At 36.7% G+C, this 19,415-nt stretch overlaps 1 protein-coding gene across 1 annotated transcript in view; it reads left to right on the forward strand.

Moving 5' to 3' along the window:
• Positions 1-19,415, forward strand: part of TRPC7 (transient receptor potential cation channel subfamily C member 7) — a 160,994-nt gene that overhangs the window by 105,674 nt on the left and 35,905 nt on the right. Inside the window, exons 4-6 of the mRNA XM_058167860.1 lie at positions 920-1,136; positions 5,013-5,246; positions 18,633-18,897. Of these exons, the coding sequence (XP_058023843.1) occupies positions 920-1,136; positions 5,013-5,246; positions 18,633-18,897 (716 nt within the window). The remainder of the gene's footprint in view (positions 1-919; positions 1,137-5,012; positions 5,247-18,632; positions 18,898-19,415) is intronic.

A 19,415-nucleotide genomic window follows, 5' to 3' on the forward strand; every position in this document is an offset into this window, starting at 1 on the left:
TCTTTCTGTAAATAATCTGAGCATATCCAAGCATAAATTTTGTTGTTGTATGAAGAGGCAAAGATTCTGACACTTTGTGAACTTGCTAAGCAAGCATTATACAAATTGAATTTCAGACTTAACAAATGTATTTCTCTATTTAGCTTTAAAAAGAACTGAGGACTTCAAAGTTGTTCTGTATATATATGATTAAAGTGAGTACAGAGGTATTAAAATAATTAGGATAAAAAATGCTGTTCTTTAAATATAAGAACACTCTATACTTTTAATGTCACCAGGTTATTTAAAACTCTCCCCAGATCTAACAAGGCTTTTTAAAAATCTTTTTGTCAGCAATAGTAATTCCTTATTGTATCATTCAGAAGTTTTTTTTTCCAAATGGACATTTTCCAATGCTCCTTCTCTTGATGTAAAACATTGGGCAAGAACATAAGGCCAAAATAACACAAAGAATACAATCAGATTTAACAATGAAAAATATACAGATACATACAAATATACAGAGAGAGATGGGCATCATTTTCAGGCCGTCAGAGAAATTTTGATTTGTATGTAGTTTTATCAAAAAGTATCATAGGAGAGCTATGAAAGAGGCCTTTATTTCATTTCTCAGCTACTCACTTGGAATTTAATTGGATGAAAATAATAGAAATGCTTTTGTTCTTGGGAACCTTAAAGTTACCTTATTCTTTAGCCTATTTACATTTTTCCATGTTAGAAATACTTTAAAATTTTTAACTGTGTTGATTTAAACCCTCTGACTTGTGTTGAGTACTTAAAATAAAATGACTTACAAGTGAAATGCCTAAGCCAAGTGAAAGAAAATGTTTGCCTTTTAAATAAATAAAAGCTAGAAACTTTGAAAAAGGGAAAAGGTCAGGGGAAAAAAAAAGAACTTATGGTAATTTTTTGCTTTCAGCTGGGACGTACACTCCGAAGCCCCTTTATGAAGTTTGTGGCACATGCTGTTTCTTTTACAATTTTTCTTGGACTGCTAGTAGTGAATGCTTCTGACAGATTTGAAGGTGTAAAGCTGCTTCCCAATGAAACTGCCATGGATCACCCCAAGCAAATATTCAGAGTGAAAACAACACAATTTTCATGGACAGAAATGCTAATCATGAAATGGGTTTTAGGTAAGTGGAATTGAAATCATTTCCTTCTACTATGGTATATGATCTAGCCACAGATCTAGTGGAGAGCTGCAAATTATTACTGGTCTATAATAACTTGTGGATCCAGCTTTTCAAGAAATATTTGATGGGCTTTTCTCCCTTCCTCTCTCATAGGCACTGTTTGGAAGAGCCAGAAATACCCACCTACCTGGATTGGATGGGGGGAGGCTATATTGCTATGGTTATCATATGTCTCATATTTCCATAGTGCTTCATTCTGTGCATGAATCCTACCAAATTTTATGGTAAAAACTTGAAAATCTGTATTGTAATATCAAATAGAAAACTTGAGCTGAAGGATCAATGAACCTGAACTGACTGACTCAGAAATCCCCTTTTGGTTGCTGCTACTTTTGCTGTTTTATTATTCCAGACTAAGAGAGTCTCAAGAAAAATAATCCTCTAATGGGTTTGCCTACTGCAGCCACCTGTGATGAAGCAATCATGAGAACTTTCAGATCAGATGTTTCTTTTCAAACATTGAATGCTATTAGCTAGGTTGGAATAAGCTCCAACTGGTTATGTCACTGTGATGGTCTCCTGATCTGAACTGTTCACATGAAGTAGTATTAAGAAATTATACATTTCAACAGGGAGGAGGAACAAGTAGCTTCCAGAGATGTGAGAAATTACAATTCCCAGCAGCCCCATCCAGCATAGCCAATTGCTAAGAGATGCAATTCAACATCTGGAAGTCCACATGCTACTCTCTGCTGCTCTAAACTGAGGACTGTTTTTCAAGGACTGACACTAACCTTAGCTCCAACTATTAGAGACACAAACTGAAAAGTCAAGAAAATAATACATTTGTGCAGTTACCAGTTAAACAGAAGTGAGATATTATATTTTAACAGAATGAATAACTGATAAGACTTTAAAAATATGAATAACAGTGCAGATTATTTATTTTTAAAAAATCAAATTAAAATGTCTTCAGGGAATATATTATTTAGAGAAAACTCTTTTAATGGCTATAACCACAACATACGGAATATATTCTTTTCTTTTCTTTTTTTGTCTCTAAGTCAAATTGGCTTCCTCCTCTGTACAAAGGATATAAGCGGTATATTCTTGCTGTATTTTTTTAATTATCCTGAAATGAATTAAAAGTGATTTTCTGAAGCAATTTTTCAGAACTGAACAGAATGAAATAAACTTGAATGAGAAATGCATTTTTGGTGTTTTCTTTTGATCATAAAACATTTCAGCACTGTAAAGTTTGCAGGGGAGTGAACGGTAAATAACTACAAGAAAGTGTGCCCAATCTGAATTAGAGGCTTAATCCAAAGCTTTAGAAATGGCTCAAAAACTGATCCATGTAATTCCGGAGATAATGCAATCCCATTATACAGCCAAATCAGAGCAAGATTTAGAAAACAGAACTTCATTCTCCCATAACCTGCAATGGGAAAAAACATAATTGGCTGTAAATGGTAGAATTTATAAGAAGCTAAATTGCTATGAAAGATAATGTATATCAGGAGTTTTAAGCAGCTATTCTTTGATTTGGGAGCCTGATGGTATTGATTTTGCCGTGATCCTTATTCTTATAAATACCAAATTTGAGACATTATATTGAGCAATCTGTGTACACAAGGAAGAGACATGTGGATGCTTATTCCCAACTGCGAGGAAGTTACCTGAGGCAGAAATATAAAATATTAACTTATTGGGTCTTTTCCATAAAATAAACTAATAAAGTTAAGGACAGCTAAATAATATTCCTCCTAAAATATCAAACAGTTGCTCAGAATAAGACACTGGTCAATGATGAATTGAAGTAAAAGATCAAAGATCTTTCTCAGACAACTCTCCAGACAGTTGCTCTACCATAATCCTTCAAATGGTGGGAGTGATGGCTTTTTCAAAATGGCCATTCTTATTTTTTTTTTCTTTGGGCATGGTTGGCAGAGCTCTGGGACAAAAGAACTTATTAGTGGCTCAGTACCAGATGGGAGAAGACTTGAACAAATGTATGTTCTGAATCATCTACTGCAACTCATGAGCTGAGCTTGAAAGGACCTCTTGTGTGTTCCAAATAATTCCACTGCTAGGAAGAATCAAGGAACGATTTGAAGGTAGCATAGTGAAGTGAGACTGAGATACAGATCAGAAATACCCTGGATGGCATCTCATCTCTGCCAGGGCGCATCAAGTAAATATGAGTAAGCCACTCTCAACCTCAGTCCCCAGGATGTACTACAGTATGGGAAATAATGATGACTTGAGGGGTCCTTGGTGCTCTCTGAGCTTGGTTGTTTCCTTGCAGATGTTTCATTACCCAAACTAGGTAACATCATCAGTTTAGTTGAATATCATTAGCATTGATGCTGTTAGCTCGTTTGGGGTAATGAAACATCTGCATGGAAGCAACCAAGATCAGAGAGCACCAAGGACCCCTCATTTCAATCTTGAGTTACTAATATTTTCCTTTATTGATAATGCTGACTTCTTTTACAGTAGATGTGATGGCCCTTCCAAAAGAATTAAAGCCTGTCTGCAATGACCTTCATTTGACAGGAAAGGATAGATACATTTGTGGAGGAAACTTTCTGTCAGAGTTTGTTGCAAAAATCAAATCCAGAAAGCCCACACAGGCAGACTGATGCAGCAGTATTCATTAACTTCTTTATATACATAATAATACACGAAGTAATATATACAATGCCAAGAGTAGTTCTTCAGTTTCTGATCAGTTCAGAGAGACAGACTAGACTGCAGCTTTAGAGCTCAGAGCTTAACACACACTAGTTTCAGTTTCTCTGCACAGACTCAGAAGCTTCAGACTAAGACACACCCTGGCTCCAGTCTGTCTCAGCTCCCATTGGCTGACTTAGTCGCTATGCCTATTCAATGGCTGACCTTGTTACCATGTGTTCCCAGTCATGAATATTCTGACACTTTCAAAATTTAAATAAAGCCCTCCAAAGTTGAAATGATACCTCTCTTTCTAAATCACAGTTTCTTTCAACTGTGAAACACCAGTAGAGCCTAGAGCCTTCAACTGGAGATACTGTGGTTTCTTGTCTCCATTGTAATAAAAGATAATAGACCAGAGTTTGAAAATAAATAACATGAGAGCAGCTGGAGATATATACCGAAATAATAACAATGGCTATTATTTAAACATAAAACTGCTGATTATGTAGATAATATAACTACATAAAATAGAACTGGTGACAAAATAATAAGCAGGATAATGAAGTTAGTGATAATAATGATACAAATGGGAATGCTAATTATAATGTGGAGAATAGTATCATCTGTCCTGTTTACAGGCCAGCCTTGGCCAGCCTATTATTGACTTATACATATTCCTGGTCCTTATGACAATTGTCAGTCTTGAAGGCAACCCCAATATATATTACTGCATTTATAATACTGAATATCCTTGATTTTCAGAGTTTTGTAACAGTTTCTGGGACATAATATAGATTGCTCTTGCTGCTATATTTTGCCTTCTAAGAAGATCCATGTTGAAGTGAGGGTCCAAGGAATGTTGTTTTTATTACTGGGTTGATCTGGGAAGAAAAGCAAGGAGAAAGACAATATAGTATAATAGAGTGATCAGAAGAAGAAAGAGGTATTCAAATCCCAACTCGAGCCTGAAGCTTATTGGATGATTTCAAGTGTCTATAATTCTAACTTTTGCATAAGTTTGTTAGGTCAAAATAAAAAGAAACATATCTGCTGTTTGAAAAGAGACTGCAAATACAAATGGAATGAAATTTGTGTGTATATTTAATGCCACATTTAATATATGGTGGAAAAGCAGAAGGATGAAATTATGTGAGCTATTACTCATTGTTTACCGATTGTGTTTGTGTGCCACTATAGGAATGATATGGTCTGAATGCAAAGAAATCTGGGAAGAAGGTCCCCGTGAATATGTCATGCATCTTTGGAACTTGTTAGATTTTGGGATGCTGTCTATTTTTGTAGCTTCCTTTACTGCCAGATTCATGGCTTTTCTCAAAGCCACAGAAGCACAACAATATGTGGATCTCTTTGTCCAAGACAATGACCTCAGTAATGTCACTCTTCCTCCTCAGGTTGCCTACTTCACATATGGTAAGAAAGCATTCTTTCTTAATTATTTTCAAACTGTGGTTAACATGACAAATTATGATGATGATGATGATGATGATGATTGATCATGCAGCCAGCCAGATCTTTTCACTGGATTTGGAATTTTCATCTACCTATGGAGTCCTTCATCCCAAGGAATCTGGGATAAGCATATGTTGTTTGATGGTGCTAAAGGTATTGATATAAGATGCAAGCTGTTCCAAGTAGAGCTGCCTTTTGCATTTGATTGAAGGTGATTTTGCCAATGCTGATGGTGTTCAAATGATGATACAGTTGCTATGTGATTGTACCCAAGACATTTACTACTATTGATACTATCTTTGCTTTCTTTGGCCATAGTCACTTTACTTCTATTTGCAGGTCTTTGTATTGTGTGATTTTCTCCAGTTCTTTCTCTTCTTTTCTGCTATCTTCAGGTAGGGCCATATTCAATATCCAAACTTTTTTGGCTTTCTTATGGAGCACTGTTAAATCTGGGATGTTATGTGGTAGGTGTTTGTCTTTTTGAATTCTAAAGTCCCAGAGCCTTTTAGCTTTTTCAATTCCTATTACTTTGTCTGTTTTGTAGTTCCGTTACTTAGAAGCAAGTAATTCTTACAGTATTTCCAAGCAGACAGTATTTTTTGCAGATGTTCAAATGCACCATTGTTGGTACTTTCTCATCCTGTTGTCTGTGTAATATATTTGTAAGCAGCTAACAAGGTGGTCCACTGTTTCTTCAGCATTTTTGTAGAGGCAGTCTTTTGCTGTCTTCTCAGCTCTGTCTTTGAATGCATTTGCTCTTAAGACAAATTTGTTCTTCTGAAATTTGTTCTTGTGCAGCCAGAATTAACCTTTCTGTCTGTTTCTTCAACTCAACTGCTCTGAGTCATTGCCAGGTCGTGTTGTTACTGTATCTGCTTTGCCTTGTGTGTGTGTGCACATGTGCGCACACGCGCACACACACACACAGGTGCGTGCATGTATTAGCCATGTAATGCTTTGCCTTGCCATGTCTTTTTTCTACTCCTCATTTGATCTTTCTTGTAGGCCTGTTAGTCTCATCAGTATTCAGTAAGCCTTCAGGGTGTACCAGCTTCAGTGTACCTTCTTCATTGTCCTTCAGATATTCTTCCAATGCCCTTTTTTGTTTTTCAGCCATCTGATATACTTCTAACATCCCACACCCAACAATGTTCCTTAATAAGTTGTCAGCATTTGTTATACGGGGGAAGGGCATGATTCATTATCATTGTTTTTCTGGTCTTCCTATCTAGGGCTTCTAATATGCTTGAATCCAATCCACTATTCCGACAGTGTATCCAATGATTGCAATTGCCCAGTTATTAACTGCCTTGATGGTAATTCCTCCACTGAATTTGAATTTTAAAAGCTTCTTCACTCTAATGATGTATTCACTTCGAACCTTCTTCTTGACTTCAGTATGCTTGATGTTGTCATCTTGAAAGATGCCCTGGTAGCTGTAATGATTGTCTTCATCCTGACTCTTGACGTTATTTCTATAGGACATCTAGATTCCTTCAGTTTTCACTACTTTTTTCTCTAAAGATTGTAAGAGTGGCACATTTGTTCAGTCCAAACTTCATTGCAACATCTTGGTTCTGTATATGGGGCTGTGTCGAGTAGTGGTTTTATTTCAGATGGTGAATGAAAACAGTTCAATAGGTGTGCTAGCTTCCTCTACTGCTGACTTTGCCTCTACAGTCTGAATTATTTGTGGCAAGGCTTCAATTTCTTTGTTCTGAGGAGACTTTTGTAGTTCTTCCAATTTTACTTCTGTGAATACTTTATTTCATACTATACATCTGTGATGATTCACTAGCCTTTTTTCTGTTATTTCTGATGTGGATTTGTTCTTTCCCAAAATAGTATATTCTTTTTCAGATAACCTCTTCTTGTTGGACTTGATTTGAAATAGCAGATTATTATTTCTTTGTTTTCAATCTTTGTAGGTTTGTGATAGGTAAACACAGGAGCATCTTCCAATAATCTTGCAGCTACTGGCCCTGTCTGGAGTTCTGTAGCCCCCTTGCCATTAATCCAAGAACTAGAACACTTAGTATGATCCTTTTTGACCTGGGAGACAATCAATATGATATAGGTTTCTCTATATTATGTCTCACCATATTGTTTACACTTTTTATCTGGCTTCTGTGATGACACTTGGTCAACTATGGTTGAATCTCTGATATAACTTTCACCCTGCTCAGAGTACACAAGCCCCACAACCACATCAAGTTAGTTCCTCACTAATAAAAATATTCCTGAAAATTACAACATAAAGTGTAACAATTAAATGATATATTTATGTTCATATAGTTTCATATACATAACTAGAGACAATCTGATATAGTGGTTATAGTAGTATATGAGTTCTAATCCTAGATTAGTAACTTTCTCTCAGACCTAGAAAGGTCCTAGGAAGGAGGCAATAGAAAACTATTTCTTTTGTTAAGAAAACTTCAGGAATTTGTGCAGGCAGTTGACAGAAAACAGGAATGACTTGAAGGCACACATAAGCATACAGAAAAAAAGTATTATGTATAGATATACATCTAGAAGTCATGACTATGATTTTACTGGAAAAACCCTACTAGTCACCATTGTGGGAAAACCTGAATAACTTCAAGGCTCCTTTGAAGTTTTCCCTGCTTCAGATTCATTATCTTTAAATTAGCTGTTCAAATAGAGAAAATTTTCAAATTATCACTTGCAGGTTAGAATATATAGTTCAATTTTTGGACAGGTTTTATTCATCTCTGGAATATTAAGAACCCAAATGCAGAATCTATCCAGTTGCATAAAAGTAGAAGATACTCAATAAAGAGTTGAGGACAAATTTCCTAAACTTGGGTAGTGTTGAGATTTGTAAGTAACTTAAAGATGAAGACATCTAACTTGCTTTCTGAAAATAAGAAAGACCTGGAGGTATTCCTAGTTGGGTGTTATGTACATTTCACAGGCCATGGCACATGAATCAGTTTTGGAGCAATGCCTCCTAGGCTGCTAATGGCAGAAAATAAAACATTCAGATGATTGTAGCATGAACAGCAAACTCACAGCAAGTAGGGAAGCGACTATATTTGAACCAAAAAATAATAGCTTTGTATGTGCCTTGGATTGTGGCCTGGTGCCATTTCCAGTTCAGCTCCTTGGGAAAGAACATAAGATTGTGAATGTTAAAATCCCAAATGAAACCTCAAATTCATATTAGGAGCTTATTTACAGTGCATAGGACAGTGATGGTGAACCTTTTCGGCACTGAGTGCCGAGTGCCGGTACCAAGTGCTAAAAAGGGAGCACTTCACATGCGCTCGTCATGGCCGTGACCAGGAAGAGGAGCTACCCAGAGGGCATGCACGTGCCAGATAAGTTACTTCCTGTTTCTGTCACGCACATGAGCATCGGCCAGCAAGTTTTCCAGTTATGCCGCGCATACGCACACATCGATCAGCTGGCCAGCACGCATGCTCATGCTGGAAAACAGAAGACCAGCTCTTCTGGTTTTCGGCACTGCCACATGGACAAAGGCCAGCTGATTGTCACTTGTGCATGCGCGCCAAAAACCAGGAAGAGGAATGGGTGATGTTGCGCATGCCAGATGACATGGCTCCATGTGCCACTTCGGACATGTGTGCCATAAGTTTGCCATCATGGACATAGGACATGTATATATGAAGACAATATAAAAATTACAATTGATCCAGAAAATGGTGACAGAGTTTTGGGCACAACATGGTTTACCCCTAATGTACCACTGCTGTGCGAGCTTCTCTGGCTTCCACTTTTTATCTGAGTGCAGTTCAAGGTGCTGGTTATCACTTTTAAAGCTCTAACTTGCACAAGGCCAGGTTATTGTCAGGACAGCCGCTTCCTGAAGATATCTGCTTGTTCCACTAGATCAGATAGGATGAATGGGCTCCATGATCCCTCCCTTAGATGTTGTCATCTAGCAGAACCTAGAAAGCATGGCGTTCTGTTAACTGCCCAAGCTTGTGATTCATACTATAGGAAGCTATGAAAGCTGAATAAATTCCTCACATTAAAGCCAAACCTAGCTCACTTTATTAGTTTAAGTAATTTATGTGGACACCCATTTCAAATAACCACTCTGGGCAACTAACAATACTTATATTAGTTTTAATGGGTTTTATTATTTATATGGTTTTTTAAAAAATTGGGCCACGTAGAATAAGCTTTTTAACTGTTATTTTATTCTGTATTTATATGTATTTTTATTTGCCTGTGAGCCGCCCTGAGTCCCTCGGGAGATAGGGCGGTATATAAATTTGATAAATAAAATAAATAAATAAATAAATAAAGTAAGATTAAAAAACAATAAAATAAAATTATAAATAGAATATATATAGGAGCTAAGAAAAAACTATCCAACCACAACAATTAACATAACTATGATACAGGCTCAACCATACAGCAGAAACACAGTACTTTTGAGATGGTGGATATTTGGATATATGACATGTAAGTGTGGGTTTGCCCTCCCAACAGTCTATCCCACTTAATAGATGACATTTAGATGCAGAATTCCCACTGCAAAGAATGGGAACTAGTAAGGAAGAAAAAAATAAATAAATTGAGGGAAGTTTACAATACGTTCTTCACATTAGGCTTTGCAAATTGGATGCAGGAATGAGAGAATGCAGTTATGGTTCCCCTTCTGTGGGTTGAAAACCAAGCATGGATGTATCTCATTAATTCCTGTATACCATTCCTTGGCATGGAGAAAGAATGCAATGGATTTGAGACGCATTTATGTTCCTTCGGAAGGAAGGTGAAGCCAATGCTCTGAGTTCTTGGCAGCTTTGGATATTTCACTTCTTTACTTTCTCTTTTCTAATACAGATAGTTTTCGACTTACAACCACAACTGGGAACAGAACTTCTGTCACTAAGTAATGAGATGGTTAAATGAGCCATGCCCTGATTTTATGACATTTTTTGCAGTTGTTGTTCAGCTAATCACATGATTTTTAAGCAAATCCAGCTTCTCCATAGACTTTGCTAGTCAGAAACTCCCTGGAAAAATTGTAAATGGCAATAATGTGATTCTGGGATGCTGCAGCTTTTGTAAATGCATAATGGTTGCCAAGCATCCAGATTTTGATCATGTGACTGCAAGGTCACTGTAATGGTTATAAGTGGGAGGACTGATCATAAGCCACTCTATTCAGCACTGTCATAACTTTGAATGGCCTTTAAATGAATGATCGTAAGTTAAGAATTACCTGTATGTATGAATACACAGAAGGTTTGAAAGAAAGCTGCATTAATAGGATGTTGGTCATAGACACACACATACAGTACACAATTTAAATCACCAGTCTGTTTTCTTTTTTTTAAATGCTCAGCTGGCCTGAAAATGTTCTGGGTTCTTCTCTCTGTCTCTGTCCCTCTGTTCCCCCCTCTCTCTCTCTTTGAATCTGTCTATGGGAGAAGATAAGAAAAAAGACCGCTAACATAAAAATTCTTCCTGTTTTGCATAATGCTTGAGTAGGACAATATTATTACAGTGAGCTACAAAAATGCAGATCAGGGAGAGAGCATAATTGTTAAAATCCAATGCAACTGGAGCAGTATTGATTTATGTCACTCATATACTACTCAGAAGTAGGCATTTTTAAATAAGACTTTTCAGCAAAACTTCAGGAATGCAATTAGCAAAACAGTTATCAACCAAATAGGATAGACTAATCCATTACACCTGCCTCCTTTAAAAAAAAACACAACAACCTGTTTGAAACTAATTTTTTATACCAAATTGTACTGTGGTACTCACCCCCTCTTGTGACACAGTTGTGTAATTACAGCTGTTGTGTGCTAGAAATATAAAACTGAATTTATACTTTGTTCCAAGATTTAAGAAATTAAACAATATTTTATCATGAAACTATACATTTAGTTAATATTCTTCCAGCATGACAGATAATCCATGCTTTTTTTTACCTTCTCCATTATTTTTATTTTTAATATTTCCTTTCCATTTCTAATCCAAGGTATTATATCATCCACTGTGATCCCGTCTCTGAAATTTTGGACATCCTTTTCTTTTTTGCTTCCTTTGAACTTCGCTATGTCATCAATTCAGTTTAAGAAGCCTCAAAGTTTTTGAAACTTTTTCAGGAGAATCTGAATCTGAACTATTTCTCTATCATGAAAACTTCATGCCTTTTCAAATGCTGCTTGTTTATGAAGATCATTCTGGCTGTTCACCGGTTAGAATCAGCAATGGTAAAATTGTCTCTGTGTTGTTAGGGCAATCAAGGAAAGTGAGAAAAGGGAAGTACAAATATACAGGTGACAGATGCAAATAGCTTCATGCACATAATAGTCAATATTCTGTATTCACACTTACATTCTCAAATATGCATTCTTGGCAACTTTTATCTTTCTTTCTTTCTTGAGAAGGAAGACTAAGGCAAAGAGTTTCCACAGAGGATGAATGCTGAGACAGACATCAAAGGAAGAAAGAGGTAGCACAAATACCTGCTTTGCATGGGAATTAAGAACATAGGGCAAGGTATTGAAATGAACAGGGAAAGGTGTTTTTTTTAAGGAAGTCAAAATGTAAGGCTAGGATAGAGTTTAATAAGTGGAAGAAAGCTGAAATCCAGCAGCATGCTAGTGATCTCAATAACCATCATTTTTCTTTCTTCAGAACAGCCAACCAACACACACACACATGTGTGTGCATGCGTGCACACACACACACACACACACACACACACACATCTTTAATCTAAATAATATCCCTGTTGACTTACTGTACTTTCATTAACAAAACCTGCTGTTTGGGATGCGTGTGTGTGTTTATTCAAGACCAGCAATTTTATTCAATTATATTGGATTTTTTTAGTATCAGTTAGTATCAAATAATACCTTAACTGGCCAATAGTGTGTGGTTTATGGTTTGCCTAAAGAATAACCAAACTATATAAACGTCAGGTGTTTATATAGAGAGGTGTTTGGAGATATTTATGTTTAGGGATGAAATTATTACTTGGACATTTCTCTTTACATTTGGTGTTGATTCGATTGCTTTAGTGTCATCAAGTCAGTCTTGATTCATAGCAACCACATGGACAAAATTTCTCAAGGATTTTCTGACGACAACCTGGCTCTTTATAATTTTCAGTTATATACCCATCACTGTAATTGTGTTCGTCCCCCTTGCTCTTCTCTTTCCTTTTAATTTTCCTAGTCTTATAGACTTCTTAAGAAAGCTAGGTTTTTGCATCATGTGTCCAAAATAGGATACTTTGAGCCTATTTATTTCAAGTGTCTCAAGTGAGAACTCTAGATTTATTTTATGGTTCTAGCTATCCATGGTATTCTCAAGAGTCTTCTTCGACACCAGCATTCAGAACCACTTATATTCTTTTTGTCTTGCTTCTTCAAAATATATTGCTTACATAATTCTGATTTCTATAGGTATAAATACCTATAAAGCATTTGAATATTTTTGCATTATTGTTTCTTCAGCAAATACTAGCAGCAAATATCGATAGTCAATCCTAGAGAGCAAAATCTTTAATATCTACCATTTCAATTATTTTTTCCATTGTCAATTCTAAGGTGGATTACTTAACCTTCATCATTTATTTAATATTTTTTTAATATTTAGTCTTACTCTTGTTTTTTCAATGTAGCCCTCAACTATTGTCACTGGGATTTGCAGATCATTTGCCTTTTCAGCTATCAAGGTAGCATCATCAACATGGTGTAGGCTTTGATGCTTTTTCCCTTACACTCATTTTTCTTTCAAAACAGCCTCCTTCAACATATATTTAGCATATAAATTGAGCAAATAAAAGGGGAGTATAAAAACTTGCCTCCCTCTTCTGCCAATTGGTTTTGCCATGTTCCTTCCAGTCTTTGACTTCCAGTTCTATGTATCTCACCTTTGTTTATCATGTTCCTCAGACATTGCCTTTTTCTTATATTCAGGAGCTAAATTTCACTTTCCTAAAACTATATAGCATCTACATTACCCCTGGCTTGTTAACTTCTTATTGCTATATACTGTATCAGCGTAATTTTTTCTGGCACATAGTTTCAATTGACTTTCATGGATGTGAGCATGCTCTGCTATCAGCCTAATGGCCATCAGATATATTTGGACGGCATCCCTAAGATGTCCTGGGCACTGTGATCGATCTTAGTTCAGCAACATTATTTACTGTCCACAAAGGCTTGCTTCAGTGATCCTATCCCCTTGTTGCACGCAAAATAAAGAATTTGCTTATGACAGAAAAAGATGCTGTGGGTTTTGAAGGGATAAAATATAGGAAAGAATTACGGTCAGTGGCTGTAATTTCAAGAGCTGTGGTGGCGCAGTGGTTAGAATGAAGCATTGGAGGCTGACTCCGCCCACTCAAGGTTGACTCAGCCTTCCATCCTTCTGAGGTTGGTAAAATGAGGACCCAGATTGCTGGGGCAATATGCTGACATTTGACAACTGCCCAAAGAGAGCTGTAAAGCGTTATGGAGTAGTATATATGTCTAAGTGGTGTTGCTATTGTTATCTTTGCCTAGACATGAAGTCCATTTTGCTTTCACTGACACCTATTTATGTAACAGGGACTCATCTATGATAGTTTCTGGCAAACAATGCTTTCCTGTAAAACCAGTATTCATGGGAACGTGACAAACTGCTATGTTCAGTCAGACCCTTATTCCACCTTGTTTTCTAAGTTGCTAGGTAGTGGAGAACCTGTAATTTCTGCTTTGCCCCAAGAAAAAGTTAGGGTAATTTTCAGTCAACTTTGAGCCCTGTGAATAAGATGGATCCATCAAGGCAGTTTTAATGTGATGATCTGCCACCGCTTTCTTTGTGATGTTATCCTCAAGTTCTCAAACTAGCCTACAGCCCTACAGCCTATGGCTCTTGTGCCTTGATGCTCCTATTGTTTCAGGTATGAAGGAAGTGGCATTTATATTTTATTTTAATTTTATTTTTAATGCTACCCTTAGTGCCAAAGGAGGACAGAGATTGTGTACAAAGCAACCCTCTTCTAGTTAAAATAATATTTAATTCTAAAGAAACTGTAAATAGAGCAATCATCGCTAAAATTACCAATTCTGGAGTCAGACAGTAACATTGCAATAATTGAGACAAACTTCATTTTTACTAGCTATCTTCATTTGGGTAATGATCTGTAAGAAGGCAACCAAGCTCAGAGACCACCAAGTACCTTTCACTTTATTTTAAAAATTTTTAAATGTAATAGTTTGATACTAGAATAGTTTTTATCTTACAAATGCTAAGGTAAATAAATAGGTCCTGAGTTGTCTATAATAAGATAAGCAGAGTGGGAGGATGGATGCCATCAAGAGGGCCCTACTCCTAGTGATCCAAAGGTGAGCTAAACCTATTAGTGAGTTTACAAGCAGACCCCCCAACTGATCTTCATGGGTAGTATTGCCAAGACTGTTATTTTCGGCCCTTTGATCCTAAGCATTTTAGGCATGGATATGGCTACTGCCAAATTCTAATTTGGAAAACAATTAGATCAGGCAGGAAGCTAAAAGCTTCATTATGGTGGCTGGTCTCTATGCCATGAAACTAATTCTTCTGGAAATGAAAATGGGCTTTCATAGCAGCATGAAAATTAGCCTCAAAAATCCTTGATTTGAAATATGTATTTTTCAAACACAGAAAAGAAAAAGGCAAGGTATTACAAACTAATTAAAATGCACTAGCTGCGTTTCAAAAACCTTGTACCCAGAGAATTTGTATTGAAAATCCTGCAGCCAAAAAATCTTCAGGATTAAGAAAAAAATGAAATAGATAATTTGCATTGATTAAAAAAAAGTAATCAGGCAATTTATGCTATGATTTACAAACATTATGAAATGTTGCAAATATAAGCAGTTACACCATTTCTGTAGCATTTATGTAAAAAAACATAGAAAGTAGGAAAATTGCCCTTCAAATACAGATTAGAAAGCAGATCAGGCTTTTAGCAATTTAAATTCCTTGACACCGTCACTTTCTTCCATCTGTTTGCATTAGATAGAACTGCCGTGGATACCACCCAACCACTTTGCGACCCGAGTCTCAAAATGTTGGATTTTCAGACCAATATTCATGCAAGTGCACATTGTGCCTCCCAGCCAATTATACTAACTTCTGATTCTATACATACATAAATTAAAAGGGCAGAAGGCAGAGCTGAGGAAATTGAATTTTCTTGTGAACGTAGACATGCAAGAATATTATATAGCTATCACATTTTTCAGGGGACTGGCATGTAACTGCACAGATATATTTGTTATAAAGAGTGGCAATTTCATGAGAGAAGAACATGCATGTAGTCAGTGATTTAGCAACATATCCTAAATGTTGATTACATTGTCCTTTACAAGAGGTCCCCAAAGACTTTTGAGTAGACTAGTAGAGTTTTCACAGGATTCTGGATACAGATCTTCAGAACATCTTTAGCCTTACAGAATAACAGAGTTGGAAGGGACCTTGGAGGTCTTCTAGTCCAATCCTCTTCTTAATCATGAAACTCTTTCCCAGGGGTTCTCAATCTTTTCTTCACACAGACCCCCTTTAAATACCTTTTGTGGCCACTGACCATTGCCATGGACCACTGAGACTTAGCTCAAGATTTAAATCGTAACATTTCTTCAAGGAGTTCTTTGCATCCCCCTGCAATGATATTGCACTCCCCCCAGGGATTTATGGACCATAGGTTGAGAACCACTGTCCTATGCCATTTTAGACAAATGATTGTCCTATCTCTTCTTTAAAATATTCAGTATTGGAGCACTGGAGGAACGTAGTTCCACTAATTAACTGTTCTGTCAGGAAATTTCTCTTTAGTTCTAGGTTGTTTCTCTCCTTGATTAGTTTCCATCCATTGCTTCTTGTTCTGTCTTCAGGTGCTTTGGAAAATAGTTTGACAACCCTCTCCCTTCTTTGTGGCAGCCCCTTAGATGTTGGAACATTGCTATCATATCACCCCTAGTTCTTCTTTTCATTAAACTAGACATATCCAATTCCTGCAACTATTCTTCAGTCCCATGATTATCTTTGTAACTCTTCCTGCACTGTTTCTAGATTCTCAATATCACAGGTTTTTATATTGCAACAACCAAAACTGGATGCAATATTCCAAGTGTAGTCTTACTAAGGCATTATAGAGTGGTATTAATACTTCACCTGATCTTGATTCTATCCCTCTATTAATGGCTGGCTCATATTTACATGATTGTCCACTAGGATTTCAAGATCCCTCTCACAGTTATTACTATTGAGCCAAGTACCACCTAGTCTTTACCTGTACATTTGGTTTTTTGTGCCTAAATGTAGAACCTTACTTTTCTCACCATTGAATTAAATTTTGTTAGATAGGGCCCAAGCCTGTAGATAGTGTTCAAGCCTGCCAAGATCCTTCTACGTCTTGAATCCTTTTTTTAAAGTGTTGGCTATTCTTGCCAGCTTTCTGTCATCTGCTAATTTGAGGAGTTCATCTTCTATCCCCTCATCTAAACCATTTTTTAATATATTGAAGAATGCTGGACCTAAGATAGAGCCTTGTGGTACTCCGCTGCATAATCCCCTCCATTTAGATGCAGTTCCATCAAGGACTACACATTGAGTGTGTTTGGTCAGCCAGTTATGAATCTGGTGGTGATGCTATATAACCTACATTTTTTAAAATCTTATCAAATAGTAGGTTTTGGTCTACTTTATCAAATGCCTTACTGAAGTCTAAGTAAATGATATCCACAGCTTTTTGCTAATCTGCAAATTTTGTCACATTGTCAAAGAATGCAGTAAGATTTATCTCCTATAATCTGTTTTTGACAAATCCATGTTGGCTTCTGGTTATGACTTTATTAGCACCCAAGTATTTGCAGATACCTCGCTTGATTGTATTTTCCAGAATCTTCCCAGATATTGATGTCAGGCTAATAGGTCTGTAGTTTCCTGGATCTATTTTTTTTTCCCCTTTTTTGAAGATGAGTATTACATCAGCCATTTTCTAGTCATCTGGTAGTCTGGTACTCCAGGATCTTTGAGATGTGGTTCAGTAGTCTATTTTCATGGCCATTCATTCAGAGAAATCTATTTTACAAAAAAAGAATCTTTGTCTAGACAGCTGAATATGTAGATGTTCCACATGAGCAAGAGCCAAGCATTTTCTAAATGCCCTGTTTAACGGATAGCGTGAGCAGAAAGTTTTCCTTTGCAGAGCTTCACACAGTGTCCTTAAGAACCCAGAGGAGGAAGTGTCTGATGTAGTGGTGAAATCCAATTTTTTTTTTACTACCGGTTCTGTGGGCATGGGTTGGTGGGTGTGGTGTGGCTTGGTGGGCATGGTTTGGTGGGTGTGTCAGGGGAAGGATACTGCAAAATCTCCATTTCCTCCCCACTCTGGGGCCAGCCAAAGGTGGTATTTGCCAGTTCTCCGAACTGTTCAAAATTTCCGCTACTGGTTCTCCAGAAACTATCAGAACCTGCTGAAATTCACCCCTGGTCTGATGTCATTAATGTCAAGGCTAAGATGATTCAACACAATTACCCCAACTACCCTTTGAGTATTTAGGAACTCAAAGAAAGCTGGTGGTTGTTTCTGAAACTAAGAAGACAATCACTGATAGCGCTTTAATCAAACGATCAGAATGATGATCAAACCATATTACTCATTCATTTACTTAAAATAATAATTGCAGTTTCGCATGCTTTCCAGGGTTTCTTGGGGTAAGTTGCAATCCATGCAATAAAATAACACAGTAAAGCAAGTAAAATAAACAATGACTTAATTTAAACGATTCAGTCATTTTGCAAAATATATTATAGCAAGGATTATAATCCAAAATCTTGGAAACTAGTTTGGATATTATTCCTCAGATGGATTGGTGACCTATAAGCCAGAATTCTCAGAGATGCATTAACATGTTTTTGTTTGTTTCGTTTCCTTGTTTGTTTAAAATATAAAAAGAAATTTAATTCAAGCAGTACAGGCAACTGTAACATGAGGCTATATCAACAAAGTCATTAGTAACAATCATTAAATAAATAAGGAAAGAATTCAGCAAGATATTTCACAGTAGGTAGATCAGAGCTTTCTGCTCTTAATCTGCATTGGATGGAGCCATTTATGTTCCTTGGGAATCTTACAGTTCTGACTTTGTAAGAGGGGAAGAAAGAAGAGAAAGAGTTAACCCCAAATATCCAGAAACAGAAGGCAAGGATGAAATTGAGACTCACCAATAACATCTAAGAACTCCATGAGTAAGAAGATATAGAGTCTTTCTCTCAGAATCTCCTTCCTCCCACTTTTGATTTGGATCTTCATTATTAATTATATATATTGCCTATTGTGTTTTCTTTTAGCCAGGAGCAAATGGCTTCCCTCAGATCCTCAGATCATATCAGAAGGACTATATGCAATAGCGGTGGTACTCAGTTTCTCAAGGATTGCTTACATTCTCCCAGCCAATGAAAGCTTTGGTCCTCTCCAGATTTCTTTGGGAAGAACTGTGAAAGACATCTTCAAGTTCATGGTCATCTTTATCATGGTGTTTCTTGCCTTCATGATTGGAATGTTCAACCTTTACTCATACTACCTAGGTGCAAAATATAACCCAGCATTTACAACGTGAGTATCTACAGCATGGGTTTTGACTTCCCGGACTGCTGTTATGTATATTCTATAGAATTGCAGACTATATGTATTCCTGCATTATTGGAACATTATTGTGGGAAATATCCAGTTTATTTTGCACTCAACACATTCTCAGTCAATCCTTCTATCCAGATCAGACCAATATCTGACACTCAGTTCAGCTACCAAATATGGCTCGATGTTTATATATTAAACATCAGCAAACATCAAAACAGTTTAGTTGATAAAATGAGATCAAAGGAACACAAAAAAGGAGCCATAAATAGTACCAACAATTATATATGTCTGTTGGTCTGTTGGTCTGTCTGTCTGTCTGTCTGTCTGTCTGTCTGTCTGTCTATCTATCTATCTATCTATCTATCTATCTATCTATCTATCTATCTATCTATCTATCTACCTATCATCTATCTAACATATTTTTCGGGGTATAAGATGCACCGGACTATAAGACACACCTTTTTTGGTGTGTCTTATACACCAGAAAACAAGAA

The sequence above is a fragment of the Ahaetulla prasina genome, chromosome 2 (assembly GCF_028640845.1).
Source record: "Ahaetulla prasina isolate Xishuangbanna chromosome 2, ASM2864084v1, whole genome shotgun sequence".
Classification (NCBI taxonomy): Eukaryota; Metazoa; Chordata; class Lepidosauria; order Squamata; family Colubridae; genus Ahaetulla; species Ahaetulla prasina.